We start from the raw sequence: 14,753 nt of genomic DNA, 5'->3' as shown, positions 1-14,753 counted from the left end.
GCAGGGCCACACCAAACTGCAGAATGAAACAGACACTGAGATTAGTTCTGTGAAGGCTCAGCTTAAGGGACTTACCCCAGCACTCAGGTGTCCACCTCCCTTGGGGTGTAGACCCAAAGATATATTATGAAATCCACCTCCTCCCTCAATGTGGAGGAAGGTATGCACAACCTCTTGTCCCCCCGCCCTCCAATTGTGAATTGTACAACTGGGGTTATATTATAAACAAGAAATACGTTTATTACCTACAAAAGGTGAATTTTAAGTGAATATAAGATAATCGACAGAACAAAGCAGATTACTGAGCAAATAAAATGAAATACGCAAGCTAAGCTTAATATACTTAAACAGGTTACAAAATGTAATTCCTCATCCTAAATATTATCACAGATAGATTACAGAAAGTCTTGAAAGGCAGCTGCACTGGCCTGCAGCTGGAGATTTCAGGTATTTCCACTCACAGACTGGATGTCCTCCCAGCTTGGGCTCAACCCTTCTCCCCCCAGTTCAGTTCTTGCTTCCAGGTGTTTTTCAGTGTCTCTTTGGGTGGGGTGGCAGAGGAGAACCTTGATGATGAGAACTCCCCTGCCTTACATAGCTCGTGTGTATGGCAGGAACCCTTTGTCTCCCAGTGGAAGAACAATGGCATTCCAACGGGTGGGTCCCGTACCAGGTGACTCAGACCCATGTCTCTGCAGGGCTGGGGCAGCCATTACTTGTAGGCTGTCTGGAGTGTCCACGGGAAGACTAAGATTTTTCATAATCCATTGTCTCTGCTAATGGCTCATTAGCCCTGTCTGGCTTTTCCATTGTTGTAGCTGAAGGGCTGGTTGAGGTGACACCCAAAGTAATACATTTGAAATACAGATATATAGTTAATATTCTAACTTCAGATACAGAAATGATACAGGCATACAAATTGGATAATCACATTCAATAAATCATAATGTTTCCAATGATATCTTACATGAGCCATCTTGTATAAAGTATATATCTTATGTCATTCATATCATAAGCATATTTTCATAAAGAATATGGAGTGAAACATCACTATTTCAATTACAACACAGAATACAAAGTGTATAGTGCTCACTTTATATTTTTATTGGAAATATTTCACTGTAAAAATGATAAACAAAAGAGATAATTTCAATTCACCTCATACAAGTATTGTTGTGCAATCTCTATCATGAAAGTGCAACTTACAAATTTAGATTTTTTTTGTTACATTACTGCAGTCAAAAACAAAACCATGTAAAACTTTAGAGCCTATAAATCCACTCAGTCCTGCTTCTTGTTCAGCCAATCGCTAGGACAAACAAGTTTGTTTACATTTATGGGAGATAATGCTGCCTGCTTCTTATTTACAATGTCAAGTGAGAACAGGCATTCGCATGGCACTTTTGCAGCTGGCATTGCAAGGTATTTACATGCCAGATAAGCTAAACATTTGTATGCCCCTTCGCGCTTTGGCCACCATTCCAGTGCACATGCTTCCATGCTGATGACACTAGTTAAAAAAAATAATATGTTAATTAAATTTGACTCAACTCCTTTGGGGAGAATTGTATGTCTCCTGCTCTGTTTTACTTGCATTCTGCCATATATTTCATGTTATAGTAATCTCTGATGACCCAGCACATGTTCTTAAAATGAAGAACATTTTCGCTGCCGAGCTTACAAAACACAAAGAAAGTACCAATGTGAGATTTCTAAAGATAGCTAGCTACAGCACTCAAAGCAAGGTTTTAGAATCTGAAGTGCCTTCCAAAATCTGAGAGGGATGAGGTGTGGAGCATGCTTTCAGAAGTCTTAAAAGAGCAACACTCCAATACGGAAACTACAGAACCCAAACCACCAAAAAAGAAAATCAACCTTCTGCTGGTGGCAGCTGACTCAGATGATGAAAATAAACATGCATTGGTCCACACTGCTTTGGATCATTATTAAGCAGAGACCATCACAGCATGGATGCATGTCCTCTGGAATGATGATTGAAGAATGAAGGGACATATGAATCTTTAGCACATCAATATATTTGAAAAAGTAGAAAACATCCAAAAATATTAAAATAAATGATATTCTATTGTTAAACAGCACGATTTATCACACTATGAATGGTGATCAATTTTTTTAATTGCAATTAATTTAATTGTTTGACAGCCCTAGTACTGAATTAATAAATAATATTTAGCTCTTAATTAGGCTTGGCAAAATTAAATTTATTTATAATCAATGTTTGTTTTTTAAGCATTTTTTAAAAATCAATTTAAATTTTCACAGTTGCAGGGAATTATGAGGGGTCAGACAAGAATTATTTAATGACAGTAGCAGCTGGGATTCAAAAAGTTAAAGCTTTATACCATTAAAACACAAACTGTCAACATCTCATGTCAAAACATACAAAGTAAATATCCTGAAGTTTTTACTACTCATTCACTAATCCATTTGTAACAAGCCTAATTCAGATGTCAAATCACTGGATTCTAAGTTCTCAAACAGCATTTTTCTTATTTTGTCTATCTGTAAATATTTATTATCCATGAAAATATATTTTCAGTTTGTGTATGTGGTGAAATTGATGTCTACCAGCATTTACTGATAAAAATCTAATCTTTCCAAGCCTACTCTTAATATCATGCTTTTCATGTGTAGATCTCAAGGCACATTTCCAATTTGTTTTTCTATCAAACATGGATCCCTGCCCTCAGATCATGAAGATTCCCATTTCCCATCCCCAAACCTCCTAAGGAGAGGTCCTTCCAATTTCCTTCTCAACCTGTCACTCCCAGCTTCCCTGGGATGACTTCTTCCTGCTTCTCTCTTCTTTCCCACAGTGGTGGTTCTTTTTACCACCTTCAAAGCAGTTTTCCACACTGCTCTGGTGGCTCCACTTTTCATTGCCACCAAAGTAACTGTGCCTATTCCTGAAGCAGTGGAGAATGACAGGATCTTATGTTATGGGCATGAAGTCAAACCCCAACTTTGCTTGATTTGTTATGACTGTGAGTCGAACCCAAGTCAACCAAATACATGCATGTACTATCGTCAATTAGGAGTAGGATAGAGTGTACTAGTAGCATTTGGATAGGATCCTCTAAAAGTATGTTTATTGTTCATTATAAAGTTTCACAAGTGTTCACTGGCATATCGCTGGTACAGCTGTTGCAGACCTTGTATTGACATTAGACTCTGAGTCAGAGATCTTCTGCTGGAGGAATCTGGCAGTGATGTCAGTCCTTGTCAAAGTCTTATTGGTGATGAGTAATCTATGCTAAAATAACTGATTGCAATGACAGATGACTTTTTATATATTAATCCTGAGAAGTAATCTTATTACTTGACAGGACAAAAAAAACCCCACATATTAATTTAAATTACTTTTCTTGGAAATCCTGTCAATAAAGGGCCTGAGTAAGAACACTGGTGTAATAGCCATTATAATGTTCAAGCTAGCCACAATTTCACTCCATCTCACACACAGTGCAACAATATTCTAAGAGTTATCAAATTATTTTTGGGTACCTCATCAATTACTATCTGCTCTTCCTGATTGACAAGGCATCCAAGCTGCCATCAGTGAAGTAGGAACCAAGCATCTATGATTGGCTACAGAAATTGGTTTGGAAGGACAATGATGTGCAGTCCCTAGTAGGATGCCTACTATGAACTAGTTTAGTGGCAGCCAGCAAAGGAGTCCCATTGCTGCCTTGAAGACATTCAATATACAGATTACCAGTCAGTTCTGTCTATTTTACAATGGAGGGGTGTTTCAGCCTTGACAGCAGCCTCAATTAGTAGTAGTATGTGGGTGTTATCAGAGATATGCTTGGCATGATTCACCCTCGCAAAGCAAGACAAAGCCCCTGCTGCAAAGAGCTTACAGTCTAAAGAGACAAGTAAAATAAGGGTGGGAGAGATGGAGACAAAACAAAATAGAAACATTTGTTTTATTATACATATATTTGAGGCTCATTAGCATTATCACCGTTGCATTTGGAACTTAGGAGAAAGTCCTGCTGTCTCTATTCGGAATTATGATCTTCTCCAAGTACTGTCAGTCCAAGTAGCCAGATTGACTGCGAAGACATTTGTGGGGGTGGAGTTCCTTCCTTCATTCTGAATTAATTAAAAGCTATTACTGGAGGTTGTAATTGGACACTTATTAACCAAAACGACAAATTGTCTGAAACTGCACTGTAAATCTCAGGAAGGAGAATCAATCATAGAATTGTAGCACTAGAAGGGACCTTGAGAGATGATCTAGTCCAGTCCCCTGCCCTTGAGGCAGCACTAAATATTATCTAGACCATCCCTGACAGGTGTTTGTCTAACCTGATCTTAAAAACCTCCAATGATGGAGATTCCACAACTTTCCTAAGCAATTTGTTCCAGAGCTTAACTAGCTTGACAGTTAGGAAGTTTTTCCAAATGTCCAACCTAAACCGTCTGTGATGCTCTATGATTGAAATGTGACCATGTATAGTAACTCCTCACTTAACATCGTCCCAGTTAACGTTGTTTCGTTGTTGATCTACTAGAGAACATGCTCATTTAAAGTTGCGCAATGCTTCCTTATAACCTTTGTTTGGCAGCCGTCTGCTTTATCCACTGCTTGCAAGAAGAGCAGACCATTGGAGCTAGCAGGTGGGGGCTTAGAACCAAGGTGGGCCAGCAGGCCCCCCCATCAGCTCCCCTAAGTTCCCTGTGCGGCAGCTGCCCAGCAGGCTATGAATTGCCGGGCAATTTGGGTGTCCTGCCCCGCACTGCCATGTGCTGCTCCTGGGAGCCTCCTGCTTGCTATGCAGCGGGTAGCAGGGAAGAGAGGTGCTGATGGCAGGGTGTGTGTCTCTCTCTCACACATGCACCCCCCGGCACTTTGGAAAGTGGAGGGAGTGGTGCACTCCAGTGGGATAGTGTGGGTTCATCATCACATTCAGTTTCCAAGGGAATTTTTGCAGCCACTGCCGTGGTCTATTGTGTCTCCTCCCTCTATTCGTACTGCCTTGTAGAGTGTGAGGCTACATTAACGTGTTAACCCTTGAGCGCTCAGCCGAGTACAAGTTCATCATTTAGTAGCAAGGCATTCCCTGGGAAACATCTCACCCTCTTCCACCCTCTGACTCCACCCCCACCCTCAACCAAGCTTCACACTCATCACTGCTGTGTACAGTATTAAATTCTTTGTCTAAAATTTACTGTATGTATGTGTGTATATAATGTCTTTTGTCTGGCAAAAAAAGTTTCCCTGGAACCTAAACCCTGCCCTCATTTACATTAATTCTTATAGGGAAATTGGATTTGCTTAACATTGTTTCACTTAAAGTAGCATTTTTCAGGATCATAACTACAATGTTAAGTGAGGAGTTACTATTATTGTTGCTACCACTTTTAGACAATTGCAGCAAAACTTGTACAAAGTATATCATGTAAGGTGTCAATGGAAAAGTCATGATTTGCTAAGTGTGATTATCCTGTTTGTATGCATGTATTTTTGTATCTGAAGTTATGAATATTGGGTACAGATCTGTATCCCAAATGTTTGTTCGTTCCTGGGGTAACACCCACCAGCCAAAAACCAACATTGAAGCCAGACAGCTTTCTGTCGATGGCCCATCAAAGGCAATTTGCTCTCACAATGCGCCACACAAGAAACTCGTCCCTCCCATCAAGTCTTCCTTTGGACTCCTTAGCCTCCAAGTGGGCAATGGCTGCTCCTATGAGTCATCAAAGCCATGTAAGGGCATGTGACTTGCTCATGTGACCCTAGACTCCATCTTGTGCTTGTAATTTTCTACAAATTTAGATTGTGAGCTTTATTTGGGACAATAGAATTCCATCCACATGGGAAAGGGCATAAAAGACTCTGGAAACATCTCCTTCATTTTCCTTTTCATTTCTCTGGACTGGATTTCTAACAAGGAAGCTCTGAACAAGGACTGATGACCCCCAAGATAATTTGGATAATTTCCAGAGACACTTTTTCAAACTAGCATTTTCTTCCATCACTGCTTCAAACCTGACACAAGAACTTTGCAATCACTTGTATGTATATGATTTCCTTAACCATGTTAAGTCTCTTCTTCTTTTCTCTTAAAAATAGACCTTTAGATTTTAGTTACTAAAGGATTGGTCACAGCATGATTATTGGGTAAGATCTGAGTTATATATTGACCTGGTTGTGTGGCTGATTTCTTGAGATCAGAAGAAAACTTTGTTTGATAAAACTGGTTTTCAATAATCACTCATCATAAAATCTGGGTGGTGAAATAAGTGTTTAATGCTTAAGGAGACTGCATTTTTGACTTCTTGATAACCAGTGTGATGAGACAGAAATTTACTTTTGTTACTGCCTTGGAGATTCTATCTAATGGTAGAATCTCCCCAAACTGGTGGGTAGTCTGGCCTATTTCTCAGCAGTTTGTCCTGAATCTGGTATTATCAGCTGTGACCCACTGGGGCCCACTGACACCTCCCTTGCTGCCATTTAAGCCCATTGCTTCTTATCCTAGCCTCACAGGTTAAGAAGAAATCAAGTGTCTTTTGTTTTCTCTGAATTAGATGACCGGGACCTGCTACGCCTGAAGGATATAAAGAGGAAAGTTGACACTAAAAATCTCCTTCTGAAGTTCTGTACACTAAACAACTATTGCTTCTGGTATCAACAACCTCAAAGAAACCAATCTATTCAGGGAGTTGTCAACTGCTTCCAAAAGTTTAAAATATGTGTTAATCTCCCAATGTTCAGTATGTAGTAAAGACACAAAGATATATAGTAGCCTTAAGAACATGATTACAAATAGGACAAAGCAAAACTGGTAAAAAAAAAAAAGAAAATTCACACTGATTTGTTTTGTGTCCTATGTGTAACCTCAAAAATATCAATTTGAGGGGCAAAAGAATTCAGATTGATTGGCAAAACCCATTTCTAGTCCAAAAATTTGAGCTTTCAAATTTTAACATCTTCAGATTTTCCTCAGAAGCATCATGGCAGTCATCTTTTGTGCTATTGGCTTGTGGAGATAAAACCAGGAAGATTAAACTAAAGCACCAAACTAAAACATACATTTACATTGCCTATGATACACAGACCAGGTCAGGTGGAGGGAAAATACAAAAACACTCCTGTGCCATCTTCAAAAGTGGCAAAGGGATCTGTTCCAGTTCCTGTACCCCTGTATCCCTCTACCCATGCTGTGACCAGGAAGGAAAGTTAAGCAGAGGCACTAAGCTAAACTCCAAGAAAGGTATCTGTGGCCAGACCTTTCCAGTGCAAAAGTGAAGACAGTAGACCAGATGATAGCAGTTTCCTCTCACTTTGGAAACGCACTTAGCATGAACAGGCAGTGGAAGACAATGAACAAACTGAGGATGACTGGGAGCTCCTGCTGCTCATCTAGAGACACAGACCCAACCCATCTCTCTGTAGCCAGAGGCTGATTTCTTATAGCTGGAGGTGCAGATGGACGTTGTAACTTTGGAGGCAGCGGTAGTCAACCCAGGAGCCTCCTTTGCTTCACAGGTTTCAGAGTAACAGCCGTGTTAGTCTGTATTCGCAAAAAGAAAAGGAGTACTTGTGGCACCTTAGAGACTAACCAATTTATTTGAGCGTAAGCTTTCGTGAGCTACAGCTCACTTCATCGGGTGGAGCTGTAGCTCACGAAAGCTTATGCTCAAATAAATTGGTTAGTCTCTAAGGTGCCAAAAGTACTCCTTTCCTTTGCTTCACGTCACCAAGAGTGGGCTTCTCCCTCAGCCTTGCCACTCTTGTGCTACTCTTTCCCTCCTTCCCCTATATTCTCTAGAGATGAAGCAGCTTCCCTTAAGGGGAGGAGGCATGTAGCCTTAATCAACAACTGTGAACAACCAGAGGGAAGCAGTTATGATATGTTCCCGTTAAGGCCACCAAACTGTAATCTAGAACCTTAGTTCTGGTGAAAGTTATTCTAGTGCATGAGCAATTAGTGCTTGGAGCAGACTGCTAGAATTCCTGTAATAAGAACATGAGAGCAGCCATACTAGGTTAGTCCAAAGGCCCATCTAGCCTAGTATCCTGTCTTCCAACAGTGGCCAATGCCAGGTGCCCCAGAGGGAATGAACAGAACAGGGAACTATCAAGTGAACCATCCCGTCGTTCATTCCCAGCTTCTGGCAAACAGAGGCTAGGGATACCATCCCTGCCCATCCTGGCTAATAGCCATTGATGGACATTAATAAAGAGAGGACCATCATTTATCCCACAAGATTCAGCCTCACACTTGCTTTCTGCACTAAGCAAAACAATAACAACCAATAACAATTGCAATAATGTGGCAACAGTAACTAGCTTGTTTCTCATCAGGCTCCCACAGCATCATCTCCTCTGATGGCCTGGAGTTCATTGTTGCAGGAGTATAAACAGGTGCTACATAGGTTCCACTGTGAAAGGAGTTACATGTAGAATGCAAGTTCCCTGACTAGTACATGTATGGGGCTATAAGAGCTACCACAATGGTGACTATTGAGGTGGCGGCAACAGGGTCTGGGGCAGTCCTGTGCTGAAACAGCTTCTATGGTTGTTAATAAAGCCAGACCTGAGGAAAGGAACTTGACATGCACTCTAGTTTGGAGCTTTATTTTATCTTCCTTCACTGGTGTTCTGGTCACGGGCAGCTAGTGGAATAGTAAGGGAAGGGCATCAAGTGCCGGGGGCGTGAAGAGTTAGTGTTTGCCAAATCCAATCATGCCATAGGGCAAGGAGCAAGAAAGTAGCTGGGAGATTGACTGACTTGGGTTTTTCCCTGGACTGAGGTAAGTCAAATCCATCCATCTACTGCTTTGAGAAGAAGCTGAACCAGGTTTCCACATAGAATTTGTATTTTGCTCATCCTAGAAATAATCATTTTCAAAAGATTGCTCCAAATGAGTTTGCTCCTCTGTAAGGTGTGTGATGTGAAGTGATTATGTTCTTAAATTTCAGTATGCGAGTGTGAGGAAAATATATACAGTTTCTCACTGATACATAGAGTTAAAAACATCTAAAGTACTTCTTCACATACCAAATAAGTCATTTTGAAACCCAATGCTTCCAAGTAATGTTGCACTAGGAACCAGCAGTAAAGGGGTTAAGTACCATGAAACATATCAGAGCAGGATTAGATCTGTTACAAGATTCTAATATTCTTTGACAGAACAAAATCCTCCAGAGAGAGTATTCTATATCAGAATATAAGGATTGCCCTACTAGGTCAGAGCAATAGTGCATTTAGTTTAGTATTCGGTCTCAAACACCAATCAATACCAGATGCTTCAGAGCCTAAATCCACATAATACTCTGAAGATTTAATATTTGTAATGGGACCTTCATATTAACAGATATATCTGTATCCTTATTAATCCAGCTCCCTGAAGTTTCCATGCTTTGGGGCCAGATCCTAACATCTGGGTTCTTTTATTGTGCCCACTGCACTGGTATCTGAGTGCTCATGGGAGTTCTGCACAGAGTGAGCTTGCAGAATTGGAGCTTGCAGAACAGGCTGTGTGGCAGTCATTCTATATAAATAGAGTAATAACTTTTCTGAACAGGACAAGGCAACCACAGACCCTTAGCAACAATAAAAACAAGTGGGCAGCCTATCTGATTCTGGATCTGTATAGAGACTAGGGAAAGTTGTTTTCTGTGCTATTGTCAGCAGTCAGGAAGGAGGACAGGTTAGATAGAGATAGCTTGCTTGTCCCCTTCCCTAACCCATTCCCAGTAGATAAGAGAAGGCAAAGAGATAATACATGAAGTAGAGTCACAAAAATGCCACTAAATGGTGCTGCATATAGTGACAAAATAATTGTGGGGATCACTGTTACTCTGCATCATTATGCACTGACAGCATCACAATGAAGTGACAGGATACTTTATGGCTCTTTGCAACTCCATTTCATACATTATCCTTTTGCATTCTCCTGTCTACTGGAACTGAGGTGGGGTAGGGGTCAAGCCTGCTATCTCTTACCTTTCCTCCTTCCTGCTGACAGTAGGGGGAAGGAATTCAAGAGACTCCAGGAATCAGCAATGACATGAGACCAGGCAGGCAAAAGAGCTTTCATCAGACTCCAGAAAAGGCATATGTGGTGCCCAAAAGAATGGCATACAACTCTAGAACCACTGACTGAATATCACTGTTCTACCTCTGTGGCCTCAGTGTGTTTTTCCTGATACTTAATCTATATTTCTCTTTCATTTATTTCTTCCTATTTCATATATGAGACATTGTAGGTAATTTGGACTCAGATTCTGATGCCATTTGTCATGTTCAGGAACACCTTTCTTCACAAATAAGGAGTACAGTGCTCCTCAGCATAAGTATCAGGTTCTGGTCCTTAGTAATTACACCTTTCAGCTATTTGCAGGATTATGTTCACTCCCCAGTAAGACACTTAGTTTTTCAATCTCTCCAAGCTCATAGAGACGTTTGTTGCTCCTTTCTGAATTCCCACCAATTTGTCTATTTCTAATATTCTAGAAGGAGGATGAAGCCCAGTCAGGCTTTAAAAAGGGCTACTGTCTATCTCCTTGGCATTTTTGCTTGAATTATAAAATACCCAAACCTACAGGAAATAGCATTGTAAAATACACTTGGGGCAAGTCTACATTACAAAATTAAGTCTACCAAAGTTATGTTAATTTACAGCCTTTGCAGCAATTGAATCAGTTTTACACATCCACACTATACTCCTTGTGTCAGCAGTGCACGTCCTCAGCAGGAGTGAGTGCACCAATTTATTTGGCAGTGTGGAGCATTGTGGGATGGCTTCTGAAAGGCAGCAATAGTCAATGTAAACAATGCAGTGTTTACACTGACGTGAGGTCAACCTAACTACATCAACTTAAGTGCTACGCTTCTCATGGAGGTGGAGCTAAGTCGGTGTTGTGGGAGAGTTATATTCATGGACATTACATTTTAGTGTAGACACTTACAGAGTCATGTCAATGTAAACTGCCTTGTGTTGACCTAACTCTGTAGTGTAGACCAGGGCTTATTCTGACCCAGACATGATGCTGTCAACTTATGAGGAATTCTCCAAAAATACTTTCTGTTCAGTCTACAGAACAAATAACATCTGTAGCAGAGAACAATACACAAAATTAACTCCAGGTTTCTGACCACAGTAAATCTCCAAGCAACTTAAAATGTAGAATTACATTCATGTTCATGTTTGAGGTACAAGATGTTCTTGAACTTTCCATATTGCCCTTTAAAAATGTAAATTCCATGTGACATCTTAGTGCTATTTTCCAAACTGTTCAAGACATGTTGAATAGTTTCCTCCTCCCCCCCAAATCTCTCAGATTGCTGCCAAAGTCACACAGTAGCATTAACCATACAGTATTATTAATTAAATAAAGAATTAACTGGAAAAAAAAACTGTGAACATAAACTTACAAACTTAAGGCCAGTTCTAGTTCCCACTGAAGTCAGTGTTAAAATTCCCACTGATTTCACTGAGATCAGACTTTGGACCTTAAAATCACAGTATAGTTGACTGTATCATTCTTCAGCAGTAGAGGGATCTCTCTATAGTGTGTGAGAACCACCTAGCAGCTGTAGCCCAGCTTAAAAAGAGATTAGGGACAAGTATAAATAAAGTGGAAAACTGTCAGTCCAGTACTAGAATTCAGCAGTGAGGCTAAAAGGTCCAGTTTAACATTCCATTACAAGAAGTGCTAGAGTTCCTCTTTGAATTAATGGGATTCATATAGCATAAAACTAACAGTGTGGCAGCCCAAAATAAAGAAGTAGATCAGCAGTTCTCAAACTGTGGGTCAGGACATTTTAATGGGGGTCACCAGGGCTGGTATTAGACTTCCTAGGGCCAAAGCCCAAGCCCCACCACCCAGGGCCAAATCCAAAGCCTGAGCCCTGCTGCCTGGGGCCGAAGCCAAAGCCCGAGGGCTTCAGCCGTGGGCAGCATAGCTCAGGTTACAGGCTTCCCAACTCAGGGCAGTGGGGCTCAGGCAGACTCAGGTTTCGGCCCCTACTCCTATGGTGGAGTAGTCATTTTTGTTGTCAGAAGGGGGTCGGGGGAAAAGAAATCTGAGAACAGCTGAAGTAGATGAAAACCAAAGCCTCCCACTTCGTTCCTAAGAGGAAAGTAATGAGCAAGTTTCTTCATCATGGAGGTCAAAAACCCAAGACATTGATTAAAGAAAAACACATTCCCCAGCAATAAGAGATGGTTGGGGGCGGGGAGGAATGAAACCCTGCCAAAATGCGCGTTTCTCTGGCTGAGAATTAAATTCTTCAGAGCAAAAGCAAATGACAGTTATGGCAAATGTATGTAGTGCTGTATCTTTACTCTATCTTAAGATCTTCCTTACTCTTCAATATTTACAGTGAGTCATTTTCCAAAAGTAGTCAATATGGCTGGGTGAGATTTCTTGCCTTTGGTTTACTACAACTATTTAAGTTTTATGAAGAAGGTTTTAGTCAACTGTCATTTATCTTCACATAGTTAAAGTTAGCATTAAGGAGTCAGCAGTCTGAGACACTTTTTTCTGGGACAATACATCATATTTTATAAAATAGGTGTCAAATCCCTGTACCCAAAACCTGAATGGAGGAAAAAACCCTAGATGAATCTGAAGCTGTGTGTTATTCTCAAGTTATTGCATGATATCAAGGTCATTTAGGAGCTCATTGTTATTCTAGCTATTTTAATCAGAGATTTATTATCACTCACTCATGGTATCCCCTTACTGAATTCCTTTTTTTTTTTTTTTTAGCAGAGCTAAAAATGTTAGGGTACGAAGAACAGGCTCTAAAACTTTTAAAAGTTTGTTTTCTTTAGCTTATTTCTTTTATGTGGCTTTTTATTAAAATTTCTTTTGTATCTGTACATCATCATCTTATTTCCACCTACAGTAATACAGACTTAGCAACAAAAAAACAAAAAAAAGATTGTCCTTTCATTTTAAAGTTACTAATTAAGCACTGTGTAACTGCAAAATATTACTATAGACACAGCATTTTGGGTACTTGGGAAGGGCATGATCCCACTTCCCTTGAGGTGATATACTCTATTTTAAAAATTACTAGGAGTTTGAACACCACCACCATGTCTTCTAAACTATCATGAAATTACTGCATCAACCTCTGATCTTGCTTAAAATTGGAATGCCATATAAAGACTGCATGCATTTACATAGATCTCAATATGTACTTCATTACAATCACAGAGAGATGCCTGTAGATGTAAGTTAGGTGGGGCATGGGCTGGACAGAAGACAGGAGAACTGAAGTCATATTCAAGTTCATCCCTACCAAATCCAATAGAAAACTATGTGAGTATAACAGAAAATACCACACTTTGAGTTACAACTCCTGTATTTGAGAGACAAGGTGGGTAAGGTAATATCTTTTATTGGATCAACTTCTGTTGGTGAGAGAGACAGGCTTCTGAGCCACACAGAGCTCTTCCTCAGGTCTGGGAAAGATACCCCCAGCATCAAAGTGACATGCAAGGTGGAACAGTTTGTTAAGCATAGTGACCACATACTGTAAGGGCCCTTTCAAGACAGAGTGGCATTAATACCTCTGCAGTCATTGGACAAAAAGAGGGGGTTAGTGAATTACAGATATGGGAGTTAGTGTATTTCTCAAGCTGCAATGATCCCATTCGGTATTGTGTCTGAAATGGTCACTCACAATGTTGGGAACTGTATCTCCCCTATATTTTGAAACGGGAATAAGAAGAAATACTTGGCATGTGGCTTTTTCCTGAAACAGGGATTTGTGTGCGTGTTGTGAGAAGGGGTAGGGAAGGAATTCGTCAGGAATCAGATCTGTTCTCAGCTGGCACGTGAAAGAGCCTTTACTGCACGGTGTGCCTCAAAAGTTGAAGTGTCGGTCAGCACCGCAGACGGGGGCGGCGGGCTGGGAACCGGACCCAAACCCTATGATCAGTACCGGCTGGGAGAGACACGGACAAGCAGCCCGCTGCCACTCGGACCCTGGCGGGCTGCCTCCCAGCTTAACGCACGGACACTTGGAGCCTGACCACCAAGTCTCTCCTCGGCCCACGGGCGATGCCAACAGTGCTACCCCTGGCGAAACCCCAAGCCTGCCCTGGGGTCCCCTCGGGACTGTCACACCGAGTCCCCGCGTCCGTCGGAGACGGGGGCTGCAAAACTGCGGGCAACGGAGCCCCCTGAGCCTGATGGCGACGCGCTGCCCCGCCGCTTACAGCTCGGCAGCAACTCGCCAGCCCCCAACGCTACGGTACCTCTTTGCTGCGGCGGCTGCGGCTGAGCTTGGCTGCTGCACCGGCTGGCCAGCGCGCCGAGGAGCAGGAGGAGAGACAAGCTTCCCCGTGCCATTGCTCCTGAGCCGCGGCCTCTTCCCCCCGCTCAGCGAGGCGAGTGAGCCGCCGCCTGGGAGAGCGGAGGGAGGAGGCAGAGACCCTGCAGCCTCGGGGCGGGGGAAGAAGACACACCCCTGCCCCCCCCCCCCGCTCCGTCCCGCCGGGCGGCCTGCTCCCGCTGTCCCCACGCCGACGGGCGCCCTCCGGCGCGCCAGCCTCCAGAGGAGCTCTCCAGGGCACTGGCTGCGGCGGGTCCGGGCAGGATGGACGGCTCCAAAAGCAAGGCGAGCCGCAGGAGTGCGGGACCACTGAGAGGCGCGGCCGGAGGCAAAAGCTGATGGCCCCGGGCTCTCACACTGTCTGCCACTCGCCACGCACATCACAGGCGGGCTTTGGGGCCCTCGGGGTGGGATTCCAAG

General features: G+C 42.2%; 1 protein-coding gene across 1 annotated transcript in view; it reads right to left on the bottom strand.

Annotated features, from left to right (window-relative positions):
- Window positions 1–14,370, bottom strand: part of LAMA2 (laminin subunit alpha 2) — a 472,624-nt gene extending 458,254 nt beyond the window's left edge. The window contains exon 1 of the mRNA XM_074948401.1: window positions 14,257–14,370. Coding sequence (XP_074804502.1) covers window positions 14,257–14,350 — 94 coding nt within the window. The 5' untranslated portion in view covers window positions 14,351–14,370. The remainder of the gene's footprint in view (window positions 1–14,256) is intronic.
- Window positions 14,371–14,753: the final 383 nt, after the last annotated feature.

This window comes from Natator depressus, chromosome 3 (assembly GCF_965152275.1).
Source record: "Natator depressus isolate rNatDep1 chromosome 3, rNatDep2.hap1, whole genome shotgun sequence".
Taxonomy (NCBI): Eukaryota; Metazoa; Chordata; order Testudines; family Cheloniidae; genus Natator; species Natator depressus.
This window is presented reverse-complemented; position numbering and strand designations above follow the sequence as displayed.